This window comes from Elephas maximus, chromosome 12, assembly GCF_024166365.1.
Source record: "Elephas maximus indicus isolate mEleMax1 chromosome 12, mEleMax1 primary haplotype, whole genome shotgun sequence".
Classification (NCBI taxonomy): domain Eukaryota; kingdom Metazoa; phylum Chordata; class Mammalia; order Proboscidea; family Elephantidae; genus Elephas; species Elephas maximus.
The window spans coordinates 43042302-43064456 of record NC_064830.1 but is presented as its reverse complement, the minus strand read 5'-3'; the positions used below and the strand labels follow the sequence as shown (position 1 = coordinate 43064456).

General features: G+C 48.0%; 1 protein-coding gene across 15 annotated transcripts in view; it reads left to right on the top strand.

Annotated features, from left to right (window-relative positions):
- DNMT3A (DNA methyltransferase 3 alpha) overlaps window positions 1-22155 on the top strand; it is a 130035-nt gene that overhangs the window by 75832 nt on the left and 32048 nt on the right. For 12 of the 15 annotated variants that reach the window (XM_049902559.1, XM_049902566.1, XM_049902565.1 and 9 more), the window contains 2 exons: window positions 1558-1601; window positions 2047-2193. The exons of 2 other annotated variants lie outside the window; for them this stretch is intronic. In XM_049902559.1, the coding sequence (XP_049758516.1) occupies window positions 1558-1601; window positions 2047-2193 (191 nt within the window). Of the gene's footprint in view, window positions 1-1557; window positions 1602-1870; window positions 1942-2046; window positions 2194-22155 lie in introns of those variants that run through there. One more of the 15 variants, XM_049902570.1, reaches the window with a different exon arrangement.

The window sequence follows — 22155 nt, the reverse complement described above, 5'->3', positions numbered from 1 at the left end:
CCCCACTTCCCACTCCCCAAGCTACCATATGCCAGCCTGAGTGACCTTCCTGTTTTGGGCTCAAGCTCAAAAACTCTCTTGGCTTCAGAGAAAGGAGTCCAGGGGCTCAGGTGGAATCATGGCTCACTCTCCCCAACCTCAGTCAGGAAACTAGGGAAGGGGGAGTTCACTGACCCCCACAGCCAGCTGGGGGCAGAGCTGCAGGCCTGGCCTGAGGAGGACATCTGAGAGGCAAGGACCAGGGTAGGAGCACAGAGATACTCTGGAAGAGCTGGGCTGTGTGCTTGCTGGGGGCCTGGAGAAGGACAGGGGGAGGACGGGGTCCTCCTAAGAATGGCACTGCTGGGGCTTCTGTCCCCAGTTGAAACTTGGCTTTCAGTAACTGGAACCAGGCCCAGGTGAGGGGTGGCAGTGAAGTAGGGGAAGAGCAGCAGGGAAATGCTGTGCTTCTGATAGGGAAGCGGAACAAAAGAGCTTTTATTGAGCATCTACTATATGCCAAGTGCTGCGCTAGGTACTTCATGTTCATAAAACCAAACCAAATCCGTTGCCGTTGAATCGATTCCGACTCATAGCGACCCTATAGGACAGAGTAGAACCGCCCTATAGAGTTTCCAAGGAGCGCCTGGTGGATTTGAACTGCCAAACTTTTGGTTAGCAGCCGTAGCACTTAGGCACTACGCCACCAGGGTTTCCTTCTTCCTTCACGTTCACAGTAACCTATAATTTCGGAGTTTTTATCTATTCAGTGAGGAAACAGGGTAGAAGAGACTGAGGTCAGACTGCGACAGAATCCAAGCTCAAATCTTCTAGGTTAAAGGCTGAACTCAGAGATGGAAGAATGGGGTAGTTAATGGGAGCAGGAAGGCGGACATTATTTAAAAAAAAAAAAAACCCATTGCCAACGGGTCGATTCCAACCCATAGCAACCCTATATTTAGAACTGCAGGGGTTCTTAGAAAACATCCCCAACAGATTTATCTTCCAGAGGAGGAAACTGAGTCTCACAGAGATGAGTTGCTTCACCACAGATTTGCTTCGGTCAGCCAGTGCCCTACCACCTCCTGACACACAGCCTTGTGCCTGGGCGGCTCTTTGCTATGCATAGAAGCAAACACTCCCCTCCAGAGCCGGGAAGGCCGCACAGTCTAGCTTCCTCAAGTCCAGCCCTTCCTGTCCCCCCTCCACCTTCCTGCTCCCTCCACTGGGAAAGAGTCCGGTTGACCAGGAGCAGCAGAGTGGGGTTATTTTTAGTCCCCTTCTGCGTACCTGAGACATAGTCAGTGTGCCGGAAACCACAGCCCCGACTTTGCTGCTGTTCCTTCATACTCAGGCCCCAAACCCTGCCCCAGTTCTTGTTCTGCTCTGGGCCTTGCTCTGAGTCTTCAGGGCCAGCACAGTGCCTGGCACGTGGTGGGCCGTCATGTTTGATACATGAACAACTAAAGAGTTGGAGAAGGACCCCTGCTCCCCATGGCAGGGACCCCCGGCACAGGGTGGGGCCTCAGAGCCACTCCTGTAACTGCCGACAGTCCCTTTGTTCTTCCCTCTCCACAGGCAAAGAACAGAAGGAGACCAACATCGAATCCATGAAAATGGAGGCAAGTGTTTTCCTCAACCCCCAGGGGCTCTGTGGATCTTGATTCTAGAAGAAACCCACCCCTCTGTGGCGAGTGTGTGAGGGGGAGCCTGAGGGTGGGCCCTCCCTACCCCCTCTTTACACATCCCTCTATGAGAAGGAGAGGAAGTGGGTGTGGAGGTTGGAAGTCCCCAAACAAGGCAGCCAGCTGGTCCCCCTCCAGAGAAGGAGCACCTCCCCTCACATCCAGATGCCCCCGCCCCCACACACCCCTCCCTTCTCTAGCCCAGACAGGGGCTTGCCCAGCACTGGCAGGGTTGGCATCTCTGGCCAGGAGTCAGAGTTCCTGCATTCTGTTCGAGGTGAGTGCCTCCTCAGTTTCCCCTCCAGGAGGAACAAACCCGACAGCAGGGCTGTCAGTGCCCATCTTAACGCCTGTCTGTCTCTCTGTCGTCTCTCTGTCCTAGGGCTCCCGGGGCCGGCTGCGGGGTGGCTTGGGCTGGGAGTCCAGCCTCCGCCAGCGGCCCATGCCGCGGCTCACCTTCCAGGCGGGGGACCCTTACTACATCAGCAAGCGCAAACGGGACGAGTGGCTGGCACGCTGGAAAAGGGAGGTGAGGTGCCTTTTGGCCTGGGCCCCAGCCCGTCTTGCGGAACTGGAAAACCAGAAGTTAGCTTCAGCCACCCTCTGCAGCCGTTGTCTAGCTCTGGCTAAGCCTCAGTTTCCTCTTCAGGTTAACTGTTCACACTTGTAGGGAACAACTTGATCCTTAGACAGTGGCTGGTTCATTCAACAAATGGTTAGTGAGCACTTACTGTGTACTAGGCACTAGTCTAGCCTCTGGGCATATATGGTACCTGCCCTTCGGGAGCTGACATTCTGAAGGGGTAGAGAGACAGAAAACAAGTAAACAGAAGTAAACAAGGGCTAAAATGGAGAATAACAAAGGACAACTTGTCAGGAGCAGCTTCTTGGAGAAGGTGGCATTTAAGTTGAGATCTAAAGGAACAGAAGAGCTGGCTGTGCGAGAAGCGAGGTAGGGAAGATCATTCTAGGGAGAGGAGATGGCACAAGCAAGGCCCTGACTTGGTTGACAAACTGAAAGACCAATACGCATGGGAACTTGTGAAATGAACAAAGGAGGGAGTGGGGCCAGACGAGGGAGGCAGGAGAGGTAAGCACAGGGCAGATCACCCAGGGCCTTGCAGATCCTGGTCAAAAGCTGGTCTAATTCTGAGTATACTGGGAAGCTGTAGAAGGTTTCTGTGCATTTTGATATGGGAGTGAGTTGATTCTGTGTTGATGTGGAAATGATTTGATATGGATTAAGGTGACATCAGTTGAGACAGAGAGAGGACAGATTCGGATGTAATTTGGAGACAGAATTGTAGGGCTTGCTAAGGAGTCGGAAGGATGAGGGAGGGTAAGGGAAAGGAAGGATTTGACTCCAGGGATCTGGCCAGAACACCTGGGTGGAGGGTTGTGCCACTGATGGGAACAGGTTGTGGATGAATGGGGGTCAAGAGTTCAGTGTGAGATGCTGCAGTACCTGTGAAGCCTTCACATGGACGCGTCAAGTTGCAGTTGGATGTCAGCCTGGGGCTCAGAGGAGTCCGACTGCAGATAAAAATGTGGGTGTCCTGAGCAGAAACCCAGGCATGTAAATCCATGGAAACCCATGAGCTCACCTAGGAGAGAGAAAGAGAAGGGACAAAGTTCATAGATTGAGTCTACAGTAACCCCCTGTGTAGAGACTAGGTAGAGGGGGTGTTGCAGGCCACTGGGACTAAGAAGGCAAGCGTGAGATGGGACCTGGGAGTTAGACTAGGAAAGAGGGGTGTCAGGAAGGAGGGTGTTTTCTGGAGAGTGTCTGCCCTAGCCCCATGGAAAGCAGCATTTTTGAGCCATGTCCATTGCTGGTGACTCTCTATGAGAAGCTTCTGTGGGGTCCATGAGGTGGAATGTGCCAACATGTGGAGGGAGGGCTTCAGCAGCAAAGGGCAGTGAGGAAGTGGAGATTGAAAGACCAAGGAGCAAAATCGACCCACCAAACGTTATTTGTTGAGCTATGCTCTTGCTCTCTTGTAACTTTGATTAGTAGGGGTACAAAGAGAAGGAGGTACAAAGACTAGGGGGCATTGACCTACCTGAATGGGGAAGGGGAAGGGAACTGCTGTTAATTGCCACCACTTGGGGCATTTCACAGTAACACTCATTTACCCCAGGCCTGTAAAGGAAGGCGTTGCCCCATTTTACATCGTGTGGGAGCTTCTCTAAAGAAAGTGAAAAACAAGGTAGGGGTTTGGCTACTTGATTGTTTCTAGGTCCTTCAGGATCCAGGAAGGCAGAAGAGCCTGGAACCTGGACGGCCAGTCCAAGGTCTGGGCAAGAGAGCATTTAACTCTGAGTACTTGGAAAGGAAATTCAGGAACTGGGGCCATCCTCTCCCTCAGTAGTTGCTCAGCCCCTCAGCCCCCTAGAACTGAGGTGGCAGTGGCCTTGTTTTTTAACCACTTGTTACACCGCTCCTGCTCTTCCTTAGCATTGGGGTCAGAAGCTTAGACTTAACGACTTTTAGACCTGGAAGACCTTTTAGAAATTCCGTGCTTCTCAAACCGTGCTCCTTTGCGGAAGCGGTATTGAGGCATGCCCTCAAACAATAAAAAAAGATTTTTTTCTCAATTCATGGGAAAAATGTAAGATAGTTGATACCGTTTCTCAACTTTATATTTTCTACTAAAATGTAAAAGGTTTTTATGATGACATTTTCTAACATATGCTGACGTGAGCAGAGACTAGTAAAATGAACCCCCATGTACCAATCACCAGTCACAAAAGCTTTTCTAGTAAATCTTAAACCTAGGGCACCTGTCTCCCTCACCCCCAGCCAGTAAAGGCACCCAATGAGCGTTAACAAAAAAACTGAAAGGTTGATTTAATTTAAAATATTTTCAGTATGTGTGACCTGAGATGTTAAGACCTGGAAACAAAATATATTTTCTGTTAGTGCAGTTGTTCCTTATTCATATAATAGAATTAAATATGTCCATAAAGAACTGTATGACTTCCAGCACAAGTTTTAGAACTATTGACCTCATTGTCAGGCCAGGGGGCTGGCACAAGGGAGAGTTATGTGACTGGTCAAAAACTCACACAGCAAATGGAAAAGGGAATTGGACTAGAATTAGAACTTAGGCTTCCTACTCCCACGCTGGAGCACTGGCGGCCCAGTGGTTAAGAGCTATGGCTGCTAGCCAAAAGGTCAGCAGTTCAAATCCACCAGCCGTTCCTTGGAAACCCTATGGGGCAGTTCTGCTCTGTCCTGTAGGGTCACTATGAGTCGGAATCAACTCCATGGCAACAGGTTTGCTTTTTTTTGGCACTCTCATGTTGAGCCTGGCCATCCATACCACACTCTTCCCTCCCAGCTATGCCAGGGGGTAGGGAAAGGTAAACAAACAAAAAAACCAAACCAGTTACTGTCAGTCAATTCCAACTCATGGCGACCTCATATATGTCAGAGTAGCACTGTGCTCCACAGGGTTTTCAGTGACTGATTTGTTGGAAGTTGATTGCCAGGCCTTTCTTTTAAGGCACTTCCGGTTGGACTCAAACTTCCAGTCTTTTGGTTAGCAGCCTAACCTGTTAACCATTTGCATTACCCAGGGATTCCTAGGGTAGGGTTGTTGTTCTTCTTTTTAGGTGCCATCAAGTAAATTTTTGCCTCATAGCAACCCCATGTGACAGAGTAGAACTGCTCCATAGGGTTTCCTTGCCTCATATGCATGCAAAAAGCTGGACAATGAATAAGGAAGACTGAAGAAGATGCTTTTGAATTATGGTGTTGGCAAAGAATATCGAATATACCATGGACTGCCAGAAGAACAAATAAATCTATCTTGGAAGAAGTACAGCCAGAATGCTCATTAGAAGCAAGGATGGGGAGACTTCCTCTCACATACCTTGGACATGTTATCACAAGGGACTGGTCCTTGGAGAAGGACATCATGCTTGGTAAAGTGGAGAGTCAGCACAAAAGAGGAAGACCCTCAACAAGAGGGATTGATGCAATGGCAGCAACAGTGGGCTCAAACATAGCAACAATTGTGAAGATGGCACAAGACTGGGCAGTGTTTCGTTCGGTTGTACATAGAGTCTCTATGAGTTGGAACCTGTAGATGGCACTTAACACCAGCAACAACCTTTATGGCAGCAGATTGCCAGGTCTTTCACTGGCAGAGCTGCTGGGTGGGTTTGAACTGCCAACCTTTTGGTCAGCAGCCAAGTGTTTAACCATTGCACCATGTAGCTGCAGTAATGAAAATGTTGGGAAAACGTAAGTAGCTTTCAAGATTCCCAAGCCCCCCTTAGACAAAAGAGTAATAACATCCCTGTTGGCCTGTTTTCTATTTTTTGGTTTTTATATATTTTCTTTAAAAAAATTTTTTTTTATTGTGTTTCAGGTGAAAGTTGACAGAGCAAACAAGTTTCTCATTGGATAGTTTGTACATAAAGTGTTCCATGACATTGATTGCATTCCCCACAATGTGTCAGCATTCTTCCCATTTCCACCCTGGGTTTTCCATTTCCTTTCATCTTGATTTTCTACCCCTTCCTGCCTTCTCATCTTTGCTTTTGGGCAAATGTTGCTCTTTTGATCTCATATAATTGATTGTTCTGAGGAACACATTACTCTCAGATGTTATTGTTTATTTTATGGAGCTGTCTATTGTTTGGCTGGAAGGTGGTCTCTGGGAATGGTTGCAGTTCCAGGTCGGAAGGGTGTTTTAGGGCCACAGTCTCAGGGGTTCCTCTAGTCTCTGTCAGACCAGTAAGCTGGCCTGTTTTCTGAATGACTTGGAGTGTAAAGAAATCCACTGCCTTTCTCAGTTTCATCTCAGTTCTGTGGCATTTGACACTTTCTTCTAAAACTAACCCCTAGGCCTCCTGAAGTTGTCACCTCAGATTCTTCCCCACCTCCTCCAAATGCACCTTCTAGCATCATCGTCTGTCTGTTAACTGTGCCATCCACAGATCCTGCCCTCCACCCTCTGCCAGTCTTGGTTCACTCATCTGCTCTCAGATTCAACTACCCCTCCTCCCACACAAAGTAGCCCCCTCCCCGAGGAACCACCCAAGCTTGAGTGCTCAGCTTATGTTTCCCAGGCGGTTACCCTCGAGGCCCAACCAGCATGTCCTAACCTCAGAATGAGACCCCACTCCTGTCTCACCTGGTCCCTAGCCCCTCACCCACTAGGTCCTCACCATGAGTTCTGCCTTCCACCTTCTCCATTATTTCCCCAAACACCCTTTAACAGTTAATTCAGGGCATTGTTCTTCAGCTGCCTTCCAGAACCCTCCATATCCTAGTGCTGTGTAAGATCCTGGGGCTATGGAAAACCTAGAGTAATCCTCCTTAGAGGCAGGCCTGTGGCACCTGTGGGAAGAGCATCACCCTGAGCAGGGGCTTGGAGGAATTTTGCCAAGGCTCAGCCACGCTGCAGCAGGAAGTCGCTTTCGGCTTTTAAAGGATGGGCTGGAATTTAGGGAAAAGGGAGAAGGAGCATTCTGGAAAGAGGTAGAGCTTGTGCACAGGTTCAGAGGCACCAGAGAGTGTAGCCTTTTCAGAAGTGGAAGTTTGTTGTGGTGGCGCGCAGAGCAGCGGAAGTGTGCTTGGGAAGGTGGGGCTGCGAACTGGTGACCCTGCTGAGGAGCAGAAACCCTCTCCCCTTGTCCCCATGCCCCCACCTGTGGCCAAAGCTAGGCTCTTCTTCCCTCAAAATGCACCCCCAGCCTAATTTCCTCTTCCTGTGACCACCCTTGTCAGTCAGTCTGTGGTGACTGAGTGAGGTCTACTCTTCTCTGTCCAAGGTTGCCTACCTCTCCAGGCTTGTTCCTTGCCCCTGCAAAACATAATTAAGGAGACTTAGAATACCACAAAATGAAATGAAATTTAAAATAACTGGATAAGGAAAATGGGAGATCTCCTCCTTCCTTGAAGCTGAAGTGGGAATTCCTGCTGGCGCTGGGAAGCTGTTGTCTGAGGTCTATCCCATCTCCTATTCCCTTCACCTGTTTACTAATCGTTTTAGAGATTACTAAGCTCTGCTTTGGAAACCCTGGTGGCATAGTGATTAAGAACTATGTATGGCTGCTAACCAAGAGGTCGGCAGTTTGAATCCACCAGGCACTCGTTGGGAATCCTATGGGGCAGTTCTACTCTGTCCTATAGGGTTGCTATGTCTCAGAATCTACTCGACAGTAATGGTTTTTTTTTTTTTTAAGCTCTGCTTTAATCATGACCAGACCCTGCCCTAGAACCTACAATGGCTCCTCATTGTCCCCCCCATCATATCAAAATTCTTTTGGCACTTACTCAAGACTTCAGTCCTCACTACGACTTTCACCATTGGCCCACCCCACTTCACCACCCTCTTCTAATAGCAAGGGGCTCTATGAAGGACCAGTCTCCTTTTATACTTGCCACACGCCTTCCTTCCTCCTTGCCATTGTTCATGCTGTGCTTTCTGCTATCCATTCTTAAGGGCTGAGCCCAAGAACTGCCACCTCCCTCCAGGAAGCTTTCCAGAATTCCTCCAGGCAACACTGACCTCTTCTCTAACTCCTGTAGCCCTTACTGTTAGTACTGTTGGATTTAGCGCTTAATTATATTTCATATGGTATTTGTCACTAAATATTTCTTACATGTTAATTATATCATCCTCCATCATGCCCAGCCCAGTCTTGGGCAGGGAGAACTGGCTCAGTGAATCCCTGTTGGTTGGCTAAGAAGTTGGGAGGTTAGTACATGTGGGGCTCCTCTCAGGTTTTCCATCATGACTGGGCCCAGGCCCTTGGCTTCCAAGTAGTTTTTCTCAGGAGTGCTGACAGGTGTACTAGAGAATAATAGCATGAGACCAGTGGGCCAGGACACTGGTGTGGGCGTATGGCCAACAGTCTTCTCCACCCGGAGCTACTGCCGTCCCCACTGGGCTGAGGAGAGGCGAGGAGAGCCTGCCTTAGTCCTGGCAGAGATGGCCCAGGCCTGGGCACTGGGGAGGACAGAGGCGGGACAGTTTCTCCTCCCAGAGGAGAGCAATTCCTGGGCTCCAGTCGCTTGGTGCTTTCTAAAAATTATCAGAACAAAATGGACACTAAGGGAGCATTGTAGGTTTAGGAGCGGCATCTCACGTGTGTGACTGTTAATGAGGCAGATGAGGTACAGAGACCTGGGCTAAGTGCAGCCGCTTAGCTGGAGGGCTTGGTGACTCCTGGTTGGCATCACACTTATCCTTTTAGTGTTCGGTTATAGCCCATTGATACTATGAGCCTCTCATTAATCTCTGCGTCCCGACCAGGTTCTTAGTTACTTCAAGGTAGGGATGCCATGTCCTGCTGTTCTAGGATCTGGTCCCTTTCGTGGCTCCCAACCTTGAAACCTTCAAAGGGACTCTTGACTCACACAGCCTTATACCTGCTAGATGCTTGTTGTTGAATTGCTGGGTGCCGTTGAGTCGATTTCCATTCATAGCAACCCCATGTGACAGAGTGGAACTGCCCTATAGAGTTTTCTAGGCTGTAACGTTTACTGGAAATCTCCAGGTCTTTCTCCTACAGAGCCTCTGAGTGGGTTTGAGCTTAATCATTGCACCACCAAAAGCCAAAAAAAAAAAACCCACTGTCATTGAGTCAATTCTGACTCATAGTGACTCGATAGGACACAGTAGAACTGTCCCATAAGGTTTCCAAGGCTATAATCTTTATGGACGCCGACTGCCACATCTTTCTCCGTTAAGTTGGCTGGTGGGTTCAGACTGCTTACCTTTCCATTAGCAGCCAAGCACTTAACCACTGCATCACCAGGGTTCCTTTATTAGATACTTAATAAGTATTAAATAGTGGTGATGACAAGTAATCTGGGGCCCAAGAAATCAGTCTCTCTTCCTCTTCTCCCTCCCCTCTCCCACCCTACACTCAGATACCAAAACCCCCAGGCTGCCCAGCAGGTAGCAAAGCAAGTAGGAAATGACATTCTGTTTACTGTGGCCTTTGGTAGTTGTTGTTAGGTGCCATCAAGTCACCCCCACCCCACACACTCATGGTGAGCCCAGGGGTTACAGATTAGAGCTGAGCTCCATGGGGTTTCCTTGGCTGCAATCTTTACAGAAGCAGGTTGCCAGGACCTTTCTTCTGTGGAGCCACCGGGTGAGTTTGAACCACCAACCTTTAGGTTAGCAGTTGATCACAAAACACTTGCACCATCCACCACTTACTTGTAGTGGGAACTTAGGTGTCACTTAACCTCCAGGAGGTCCCTCCTGTGTAGGTAGCCGGAGCTGGAGCTGTATTGTGTTCTCCCAGGGGTGCCTGTCTCCATGAGAACAGCACTCACCAGCTTGTTCTCCATCTCTCCCCAAGCTCAGCTTATTAAGCTAAGGGTAGGCTCCCTCCCTCGGCGCCTTTGCCCCCAGGGCAGGGCATGCTGTGGGCACTCCACACAGGTTTGTTGGATGAATGAATAAATAATTCTCATCCCTCGGTCTTGTGTTAATTAATAAATTCATGCGTAACATTTAAAACCCCAGCACAGAGCTAGCATGTAGTAGCAGCTCAATAATTTTTTTAAATGTTTAAAAAATTATATATTACACGAATACGTTCTTGTAAAAAAGTCCCCCCTCCCCTACGATTTTAGTTCCTTTACCAGAAATACCCGATGTTATCAGTTTGGTCTGTATACATCTCGGTTTTTTTCTGTGCATTTACGTGTGTGTGTAAATGTATAATTTTGCTTCATGGTTTATTTTCTTTTTCTTACATAAATGGAACCACACCGTAGTTTCGTTTTACAGCTTGGTTTTTCACTTACAATAAGTCTTGGCAACCTAGCCACACAATTACTATCATATTCTGCTGCTGTATGGACTACTGTGCTTTTTTTCATTGTTCTCTTATTGGTGGGCATTTATGTTGTTTATACAGCACTTTGTTGTATAAACATTGCAGCAGCGATCATCCTTGGTCATGCCTCTTTATGCATCTGTGTCTGTCTGTAAGATAGACACCTAGAAAGAAAAATGCTGGGTCAAAGGGGATGTGCATTTTGTGTTTTATAAAATCTACCAAACTGCCCTTCCAAAAAAACCCAGTACCATTTTATGCGCTCATGACTGGGGTTTGAGAAGACTTCTACCTTGCCAACATTAATATTTTGCTAATCTAATGGGTGGGAAAGTGGTATCTTGTTTATTATTTTAATTGGCATTTCCCAGATAATAAGTGAGGTTGAGCATCGTTTCGTGTGTTTATTGGCCATTTGTGCTTCCCCTTCTGTGAGCTCAGCAAATGTTGTTCTCCCTTGCTTTACAACCCTGCAGTCTCAACAGTCTGTGCTTCCTGTCTGCCCTGGGAAGACAGCCTGTGAGTGTTCCGAGGGTCATTGCCTGCTGTGCTAGATTCCACCTAATAAACAATAAGCACCTAATAAGTGGGGGACATTGTGCTTGGGGCTTTGGGAATAAAGAGATGAACAAATGTGTGACCTCCTGGCTGTAGTCTAGTTCAGGAGACATGAAAAATGACAACAGAGTAGACCAATAAATGCTAACACCAAATTATGAACAAAGTCTGTGGGTAGCAGTTTTAGGGTGTCTAACTGGCAGCCATCCCTCACTTATTTGCCATATATAAATTAACGAAAGCCTGAACCTCTGCAGGTTGGCCTCAAAAATAACATCAGCCTTCAAGGAGATGGTGGCATTTGGAACAGGCATGGCAAGTATACCTCACCAAAAGGCTGGACACCTTTTAAAGGGACTCCTGTGACAGCCTGTGATCAGTAGTGATTTCCAGAGCTGGCCTTTAGGATTGGCTATGAAATTCTCATCTTAGAGACCCCCCATTGTCCCTTAAGTGGCTGGGTTGTTTGCACACTGGGGTATTCCCTCAGTCTAGGACACCAAGAGAATAGCTCTTAGATCAAGCTCCACTTTTTAATGGTGAGAAAACAAGGAAGGAGGTATAGGAAGTGGCCCAGGGCCCCACCGCTAGTCATACCCAAGCCTGACCTGAGGGAGGGGTGGAATTGTACTGAGTACCTACTCTGTGCCAGACACTATACCGAGAACATTACCTTTCACCACAATCCTAAGATATAATATTCTTATCCCCATTTACTATAAGAAATATTTTTTATTGTACTTTAGATGAAGGTTTTACAGAACAAACTAGTTTCTCATTAAACAATATACATATTGTTTTGTGACACTGGTTGCCAACCCTACGACATGTCAACACTGTCCCTTCTTGACCTTCAGTTCCCTATTACCAGCTTTCCTGTCCTCTCCAGCCTGCTAGTCCTTGCCCCAGGGGTGGTGTGCCCCTTTAGTCTCATTTTGTTTTCTGGGCCTGTCTAATCTTTGGCTGAAGGGTGAACCTGAGGAGTGACTTCATTTCTGAGCTAAAAGGTTGTCTGGGGGCCATACTCTTGGGGTTTCTCCAGTCTCTGTTAGGCTAGTAAGTCTGGTCTTTTATTGTGAGTTAGAATTTTGTTCAACTTTTTTCTCCAGCTCTGTCCAGGACCTCTATTGTGATCCCTTTCACAGCAGTCAGTGGTGGTAGCTGGGCACCATCTAGTTGTATTGGACTCAGTCTGGCAGAGGCCATGGTAGATGTTGCCCATTAGTCCTTTGGACAATTCTTTCCCTTGTATCTTTAGTTTTCTTCATTCTTCTCTGCGCCTGAAGCGGTGAGACCAGTGGAGTATCTTAGATGGCCACTCACAGGCTTTTAAGACTCCAGATGCTACTCACCAAAGTAGAATGTAGCAGTCTTTCTTTATAAACTAGGTTATGCCAATTGAGCTAGATGTTCCCCAAGACCTCGGCCCAGCAATTCAGTCCCTCAGGGAGTTTGAAGTGTCTATGGAGCTATATAAGAAGCATTTTTATCCCTACTTTACCACTGGGAAACCAAGATCTCCCTGGATAAGTAGGTAAGAGTCACATGGATATCCTTGTAGAGTGTTCAGGTGGGCAAAACTGAACTCCAAACTCCTGCTGCTTCTGTCTTGCACCCAAATGACTCAACTAGAACCCAGTTTTCCTGGTTTTCAGTCGTGGGCTCTCATAAAATGAAAGTATGGGGTTAGAAGAGAGGTAGAGAGCCAGTCCAGCCTTCCAGCCAGCCACCTCCTCTTCCATCTCTCAGGCCCCAGTTGTAGAGGCTGCTGTCATTCTCCTTCTTTGTGAGGCTTAAGACTTCTTCAGCCCTCATGGCCCGGTCCCTCCCTGCACCACACATTCGATCCTGAGCCCTTGCCCTGGACCTGCTGTTTTCTCATGATCATATATATTATGTTGTGAAATTGGATTAAGGGAATGTTGGAATGAGATTCAGGAGACCTGGTTTCTGGTCTCAGCTTCTGCCACTGATTAGCTGATCAATTTGAGGAGGCCTTCATCCTCTCTCCAGTTGAGCTTCCTTGTTTGTAATATGACAGAAATAGGCTAGATGACCCCAGAGATTTTAAAATTTCATCATTTTTTTTATTTTTAGGACAGGAATCATGGTCTATAGCTCCTTTGTCTCTGGTATGGCCTTGTACATACATTCTAAATAAATTATTTGAATGAATTCTCAGACCTCACATATATGTCTTCCAGAGGCACATACATCAATCATCCTTATAAAATTTCTTAAACAAAAACTTGCATAAAATCTGTTCATTTGGTGCTAGAGTCTAGCTTTTCCTTTCCTCTTTAGGACTGTCTCCATTTTCTGTTCTCTCGTTTTATGCCCAGATCAGAAAGGTAGAATGTGATGATCATCTTTAGACCCTCATACCTAGGCATGAAGGAGTGGCTTGAGTTCTTCACTAAAAAGGTGATGTCCCAAAGTATTCCACCATGCAAAACACCTGGCCTCCAGGGAGCGGGATCAAACAAATCTTCCTGAGGCATTTTCTCAGCTCAGGAATTTCCCTCCCTGCTTCAAGTTGCCATCTACCTATATCTGCCCCTTACTGGTAGTTTTCTTTTCACCGATCACATCATCATTTCAAAGAGTTGTCAAATGTTTTGTTGTTGTTGTTATGTGCTGTCTAGTTGATTTCAACTCACAACAACCCCGTGTGACAAAGGAGACCTGCCCCATAGGGTTTTCACTATGTAATCTTTATGGGATCAGATCACCAGGTCCTTCTCCCTCAGAGTGGCTGGTGGGTTTGAACTGCCAAGTTTTCAGTTGGCAGCTGAGAGCTTCACCACTGCGCCACCAGGGCGCCTTTGTTGAATGTTTACTCAGCAAATACTATGTGCTCAGTCTTTAATATAAACCAAATGTGACTGAGTATCTATGTTCCAACATTTTCTAGATACTAGAGAAACAAATTTAAAGCAAAGTCAGAATCCCACCCCCCCAAGGGAGACCAAACCAAAAACCAAACCTGTTGCCATCGAGTAAATTCCAACTCATAGCAACCCTAGAGGACAGAGTAGAACCACCCCATAGGGCTTCCAAGGATTGGCTGGTGGATTTGAACTGCCAGCCTTTCAGTTAGCAGCCAAGCTCTTAACCACTGCACCACCAGGGCTCTCCCCAAGGGAGATATGCAGGTAAATGCATAAATTGTGCAGCAACCAGTAAGCACTATTCTAGAAACAGGAACAGAGGGGCTGTGGGATCTACTAACTAGCCCTGGTTGAGGATCTCAGGGAAGGCTTCAAAAAAGAAGACACAGTGTGCGGGCCTTGACAGGGACACGAGTTTGCCTGACCAGGACAGTTGGCAGAGGGCATTGAGTGGCTCCTAATGCAGGTGGTGTTCAGAGTTGAACAGATACAGTCCTCTGTCCTCTAGGAGTTTGTAGTCTAGGGTTCCTCAAGAATATTTCTTGCAAATTGAGTTCAACTTTTGGAAGCGTTCCACAGCACTTTCTATGGGGCTGAAAAAAGAGAAGACAGAATGGATAATGTTCTCCCTGCTTTTAAGACCAGATCGCTTGTCAGGGAGGCCCCACGGATGTTCAGATATGGGATGGTTTGCTGGACTCCCACTCGTTAGGAGGACAGTTAAATTCGAGTTAATGGACCTTAATTCAGTACTTGCTAAATACATGACCTGTGCTAGTAGTGCTGGAGACAAACGGGACACAGTTCTGTCCCTGAGCACCCACTGCCTCATGGAGGAGGCAGGGATGTTCATAACTAGCCTCAGTGTCAGGCAGAGTGTGGGGCTTGCCCTGTGCTCGTGATACCACATGTCGAGAGCACTAGTGAGGACAAGAGAATCTCTCCTGGGGGACTCAGGAAGACTTCCTGGAGGAGGTGTCCTCTAATAGGTAGAAAGGAGAAGGCATGGTGTTGCAGAGAAAGAAACCACTGAAAGCAAAGAGGAGTCATGGTGCTTCTGGGTTGTTCAGGGAACAGCAAAAAGATCTGGTAAGTAGGGCATGAGGTTTGGGGAAGATTTATAAAGAGTGATAAAACTAGAAAGGAGGATGGTTAGATTGTCAAGGCCTTTCTACCATAGTGAGAAATGAGGCTTCGTTCTGCAGTAGGGAGCAGAGGTGTGAGAAGCGGACTTGTATTTTAGAAAGGTAACACAGGTGGCTTTGTGAGGGGGCCCAGGGAGGGAAGGTTTGGAAGCATGGCCAGTTAGGAGGGCATTACATTTGGCTTTGATGGACAGTCAAGGTAACGAGAGGCAATTGCTTGCTAGGGTCTGGAGGCAAAGGAGAAAGCTGCCTTTGAAGTTTGAGGGGAGGGGGGTTATTATCTGAGATAGGGAATCCTGAAGGAAAAGCAGGTTTGGGGCAGGAAGGAGGGGGGTGAACTTTCATTTTCGTAAGAATGTATTTCATGAGCAGGAGCTTTTAATCTTAATAAAGTCCAACTTATCAGTGTTTTCTTTTATTAGTGTTTGTGTGTGTGCGTTATCGCCAAGAAATCTCTGCCTACCCCAAGGTCACGAAGATATTCTTAGGAGAGGGTGGACTTTTGAGTTAGGTTTTGGACACACTGCTTTTGAGACACCAGTAGGTGCCCATCCATGGGGAGAGGTCTAGTAGGCAGCAGAGAACAAGATGGCAGGAAGAGAAGAGGCCTAAGGCTGGAAGCGCAGAGCAACCCTGCATTAAGGACTGGACGAGAAGACCAGGATAGTGTGGGACAGGCACATGGGGGCTTCTGGGAGCAGCTGTCACTGGGGTCAAAGTGGGAAAGATTTCCTGAACCAGTTAGAAGACCACCAAAGCCCCCCCTCACCTGTCTGCAGAGCCCTTTGTAACTCCCTTCAAGTCCTCGTGACTGTCCCTCGTCCTTCACCTCTCAATTTGCACCCTCTCCCATGCCAACTAAGGAGTCCTGGTGGCACAGTGGTTAAGTGTTCTGCTCCTAACCAGAAGGTTGGTGGTTTGAACCTACTCAGCAGACCCACAGGAGAAAGGCCTGGATGCACTGGGTCTTCTGTAAAGATTACAGCCAAGAAAACCCAGTGGGGCAGTCCTACTCTGTCACATGGGGTTGCTATGAGTTGGAATCGACTCAACAGCACACAACAACCAACCAAGCCAGCTGCATGCTTGGTGTGTGTGTGTGTGTGTGTGTGTGTGTGCATGTGTGTATTTTACCATTTTCCTGACTTGCCCATTCTTCAGTAACAGATGCCCCATCAGTCTCCCCTAATCCTCTTTAGTCAGTGCATGGTGGGCAGTGTAAGTATTTTTATTTTCACATCCAGCTCAGGTAGATTAAACAAAAATAGGAATAAAACAGCTCAGTCTCCTGTATATTTGAATCTAGATGTTGTTTGGAAGGCAGCTTTGTGGGGCAAAACACACAAACAATTGAGTAGAACTTCCTTTATACATACCAGAGATGCTGTTAGAACTCAGCGTTTCTTGAAGGGTGGGTTCGTGTATTACCCCATCAGAATCACTGGGAGAATGTGCTAAAAATGTATACTCCCAGGCCCCATTCTGAACTATTGAAGCAGAATCTCTGGGCGTGTACCTGATAATTCTGGGGGTTTTTCCCCTGAATTTTTTTTTTTTTTAGTTAGTTGCCCAGGTGATTCTGGGGTTTACGAAAGTTTGAGAAGCACCAAGCTCTGGGTGATTAGAAGTAGACCAAGTCTGTTGCAGGGGAGATTCCCAAAAAGATTGATAAATTAACAGATATCATTGACATCAGTGGTTCTCACTGTACATTAGAATCACTTGGGATTTTTTTTTTTTTTTTTAACACCACTGCCTGGACTTAACCAAAAAAAATACCAAACCAGGTGCAGGCAAGTCGAATCCAACTGGACTCATGGAGACTCTACGTGTGACAGAGTAGAGCTGTGCTCCATAGGGATTTCAGTGGCCGATTTTTCAGAAGTAAATCAACAGGCCTTTCTTCTGAGGCACCCTGGGTGGGCTCCAACCTTCAACCTTTCAGTTAGTAGCCAAGCATTTGCATGACCCAGGCCCCCTACTTGGATCAGTTACACCTGGATCTTAGCAATGGGCCTTGACGCACATTGCTTTTAAAGCTCTTCAGGTGATTCTAGAGGAAGGCTGGGTTGAGACTCTGTGACCTACATGAAGGGGACATTACCAAAACCAAAAACCCGTTGCTGTCGAGTGGATTCTTAAATAAAGGGCTGAAGAAGAATTACAAGCTCTCAGGCTGGCAGAGCTAGGGAACATTTTCCAGACCTGGTGGTGCAGTAGTTAAGAGCTTCCGCTGCTAACCAAAAGGTCAGTAGTTTGAATCCACCAGCCGCTCCTTGGAAACCTTATGGGGCAGTTCTGCTCTGTCCTATAAGGTCTCTATGAGTTGGAATCGACTTGATAGCATTAAGTTTTTTTTGTGCCCGGGAAACCGGAAAGGACTAGAATTCGATGTTTCCTTTGGGATGGTGGAGATGTAGGCTTTCTGCTGTTTTCAGCAACAATTTACTGCCTTGCTCCTCAGCTGGGCTCCTCCTGGGGTCTTCTTTTTGGACCCCGAAACGTGAGAGGGTCCGAATGCCTGAATCTGAATGATGGTACCTTAGGCCCCACCCTTTGACCCCTAGAGTGGGAGAGGGGTGAGAGGGGTGGGGAAAACAGCCCAGGCTTGTGAGGTTTACCTGGTTCCTTTTCTGTACGGGGCCCAGGCTCTAAAGCAAAGGGACACCATCCACACATCCTAAATCAAGCTTGTCATCACGTTCCTTCCAACTTTCAAATCTTAACCCGCTGCTCTAAAGTTGATTCTGTGTGTCAGAGTAGGACTGTCCTCCACAGGGTTTTCAGTGGCTGATTTTTCAGAAGCAGATCACCAGGCCTTTCTTCCAAGGTGCTCTGGATAGATTTGAACCTCTAACCTATTAGTTAGCAGCTGAGGGTGTTGCACCATCCAGGGACTCCAACACCTGTGAGAACCCCGTCTTAAACCTACAGCACTCCCCTTAGCCCACCTAACTTTCTTTAATCTTCTCTGTTACGTTCAGCAGATATCTGTGGTCCCATCTGACAGGTTAGGAAACCAAGAACCCAAGAGAAGCTAGGTGCTTATTTAAGGTCTTGTCATAAGTGGTAATAGCCTACTCAGTGAAGCGATTAAGACTTGACTCCCCTGTTCCTTCTGCTGGACTTTCCTGGGGACAGGGCGGGAGGGCTGAGCGAGGTCCCACCTCTGTTCCCTGCCCAGGCCGGCACAGGACAAATCACAAGTGGAGCTGTGCAGACCCAGCGGTCCCTGCTGAGGGGATGAAAGAATCAGGAGGGGAGAGCTGGGTTTGTGGAGAAGCCTTTGGAGCTGTAGGGGAAAGAGAAGGCAAATGGGAGCACCCAGGACGGAGGTAGCAGCTGTGGCTACCAAAGCTTAATAGCAGGTCTGGGGAATTGGGGCTTGCAAGCCTAGACCATTAGGGAAGTAGAGAGAATGAGGGAGCCAAGGAGGACTTGGGGCTGCTTGGGATAGAGGCCAGGAAAGATGGAGAAGGGAGGCGATCAGTACAAAGGGAAGGACCCTCCGTGGTAAGGATTTCAAGCAGGCAGATTCCCCACCGTGCATTTTGCTCACTGGATCAGAAGTTCAGTATTCAGAGGCATTTATCCGAATGCGTGTGTTGGTACAGCAAAACGTCACACATGCATACACCCGTGCTTCTGCTTCTCATGCCACCTGCCAGGGAACGAATGCAATTGCAGATGCTCCCAAAGAGCTGGCCGTTCCTGTCTGAGACACCTGGGAGGCTGTGCTCATTTCTAGTTCGCCCCTCTCATCCTCGCAGCTTTCCGTGAGTGTTCCTGCCTTTACTGATTTCGGCTGCCTCTGATTTCCCTCAGCACTTGTAGGGAGCATCTGTACCGCATCATTTACCATCTAATTGCACGCTGTCTTGAATGAGGGCTGTGGCTTCATTGTGGTGGGTCTTGGGTACATAATTAGGCTGTGAGTAACAGAAGGGTGGGCACCCATCTCTTCCACCTCCAGTGTCCTCCCCCAGGCCCAGCTATTGTAGGTGCTCAGGACTCAACAGATCCTCAGGTATGTCCCAGCAGCCTCAGAGGTCAGCTCCAGGCACAGCCCCGGGCTCTAAAACTGCACTGGCCATGGGGGATGGAGTGTCCTGCCCCATGCATTTGCTCAAATGCTGCTCTGTCCTGGGGCCCAGGGAAGAGATCCTGCTGCAGGGCCCAGGTTTGGGGTGATGGCATAGAGCCCAGCCAGGCCAACACACTGCAGTTGCTATGGTGACACTTTGAGTTCTCTTTAGGAGGAAGATGGCTTTCTCTTTGGGGCCCCAGCTCATCTGCCTGGGCTACCAAGATACTGCAAGCTGTCTGGGAACCAGACTCCCTAGCCCCACTACCATCCTCTGAGAGCCATTTGTGATTTCTGCCACAGGGGACAACTTGTTGAGCAGTTTGGTTTTAAATCACAATCCAGGTGATTTAAATTACAGGCCGGCAGGTCCTGGCTTGAGAGGGGAGCAGGAGGGAAAGGCCCGGGAGCTGAGGCAGCTCACCACAGGGCACGTGCTTCCTTCTACCTGCCCCCTTCCCTTGCCAGGTCACTCCCTCTTCAGTTAGGGGCACTGACCCTTGGGGTGGGCTCAGTCATCTCTGGACCTCAGTTTCCTCTTTTGTAACAGGGGCAGCCAGGGCCATTAGTAGTTTCTACACCTGGCTGGTTTCAGAATCACCTGTTGCTGTTAGTTGCCATTGAGTTGATTCCAACTCATGGTGACCCCGTGTGTGTAATGTGGAACTGTTCCATAGGGTTTTCAAGGCTGTGACTTTTCAGAAGCAGATTACCAGGCCTCTCTTCCCATGTGCCTTTGGGTGGGCTTGAACTGCCAACCTTTCGCTTAACCATTTGCACCATCCAGGGACTCCTTCAGAATCACCTAGATAGGAAGGTTTTTAAAAGTAGATCACTAGGCCCTATCCAAACCTGCTGATATACATGGGTAGGGCCCAAGAAACGGTATTTTTAAAAACCTCCATCAGTAATCCTGATGCAACTAACTCTGAGTTTGGGATCTTCCCAGCAACATGATTTGTAAGGTCCTCAGGGAAAGAAAAGGCCCCCTACCCTATGCTGAGGACTGACTGGCCTTTCAGAGTTGCTGAGAGTTTCTGAAGACCCCTTGCAGGTTAGTCTTGTCAGAAAGAGGATGTTTCCTGGTCATGCTGGCAAAGCCAAGACCAGGCCCCCACTTTTCTCCCACAGAAGCCAGGAGAGAGAGAGTGATGGGAAAAGGGGGGGGGGCGATGTTGCCATAACAACTAGCTCTAGGCTGAGGCCTCCTTTCCAGGGGCCGGTACTTCACCCCAGTAATGGTGGTTTCCATGGAGATGGGTTACTGAGGGGAAGGGGGGACGTTTGCCCCACTTAGGGCATTATTCAGGAGCTGCCAGAGGGCAGAACATCTCTAGGTAGGTGCCTCGGACTTGTGTCAACGTAGAGTCTCCCCCGCAACATGGCCTCTGGTCTCTGGTGCCTGTCTGACACTTTCTCTCTGCTTAGTTGCTCTCTCTGTGACTGGTCTCCCTAGCAACAAGTCCTGCTAACTCCATGCTGTTGGCTCTGTGGCTATTTTTAGCTTTGCTGCCAGCAGCCTGGTGCTGGTCATTTACTTGCAACCTCCATACGGTTTGAAGGGGAATAGGAAAACAAAGCTTCGTGGCCTCTTTTGGGAGCCCTAGGCTTGGACCTTTCAGCGACGATTAGAATTGAGCTACGGAAAGTGTACCCCAGCCTAGAACTTGGACAGTGGATTTCGGATGAGGCTCCTGAGCCCATGTTAAATTCAGTTCAGCAAACATTGTATGCTCTATTATGTGCAAGGTACCATGGTCTGCACTGCTTCCATATGAAAGAATAAAACCCAATCCCTGCTCTCTAGGAATTTATAACCCTGTGGAGGAGAAAGATGAGTACACAATCACATTTAACGAAAAACCAAACCCGATGCCGTCGATTCCGACTCATAGCTTAGTACAAGGCAGAGATTGGCAGGTGCGAAGAATGGATTACAAAGTGCTATGGGAGTATGATGGAGGGACAGTGATTTTACAGTGGGCGGTGGTAAGGGTGAGGGCCGGAGTCCGCAGAAGTCTGTCCAACAGAATTTTCGATGATGGAGATGCTGTGTAATCTGTGCCATCCAGTTCAGTAGCCCCTAGCCACATGTAGCCATTGAACACTTGGAATGTGGCTACTGCGTCTGGAGAACTGAATTTTTTAGAAGTTTGTTGGATGAATATAGAATCAGGGTCAGGTGTCTTTAGGAGGTATTTTCATCAGGCTTTGGTGGCCTACTGGATCACTGCTAATGGCCTGCCAAACAGGAAGTGTGTCAGCCATTCAAGTCACACTCTCTTTTGGACCATGCTGGGTACTTCCTCTCCAACACTCTTTTTAGGCTCTTTACATGCAACATAACTTCTTTTCATCCACGTGTTCCTCCTTTCAACATGCTTCTATAACGTTCCCAACAACGTGGCTCATTTTACATGACTCCTCAGGTGCCTGGGAAGTTACCTCATTGTCCTCAAGAGATGCTGGAGTTCTGGGGCCTGGGAGGGCAGGTGTCATCACTCGTGTTTTGCATAATGAGTCAATTTCAACATTGTAGGTTGACTATCTTTATCTCAATCAGAAGACCTCTCCTAGAAACTACCCAGGAGGGTTAATTTTAAGAATTTGTCACCTGAGGGTCCTCGAAGGCTACCCTGGTTTCTGCCTGACCTTTTTACTACTAAAATCACCTGTCTTAGATCTTGGAGTCTCTTTTGTGTTGGAATCTGTTCACTGACCACAAAGGACACAAGTCTCTTAAGTGACTCTCATATATAAAAGGATAACGCTTCCTGTCTGTATAGCTAGTGGTGAAGGCAGGCGCCCTGGGTTTGTGGGGTCACCTTTGAGTCTGGGCTTCCGTTTAAGTTGGGAAGTTGTATGGAAGAATTAAGATTCGATCTTCATTTTAAAGGATGAGAATAAAGATGTTTGACAGCTGGCGGGGATACGCTACCTTATAAGTGGGCCAAGAGAAGGTGAAGTGACCATGGTCAGTTCCTGATAAGTCCTGG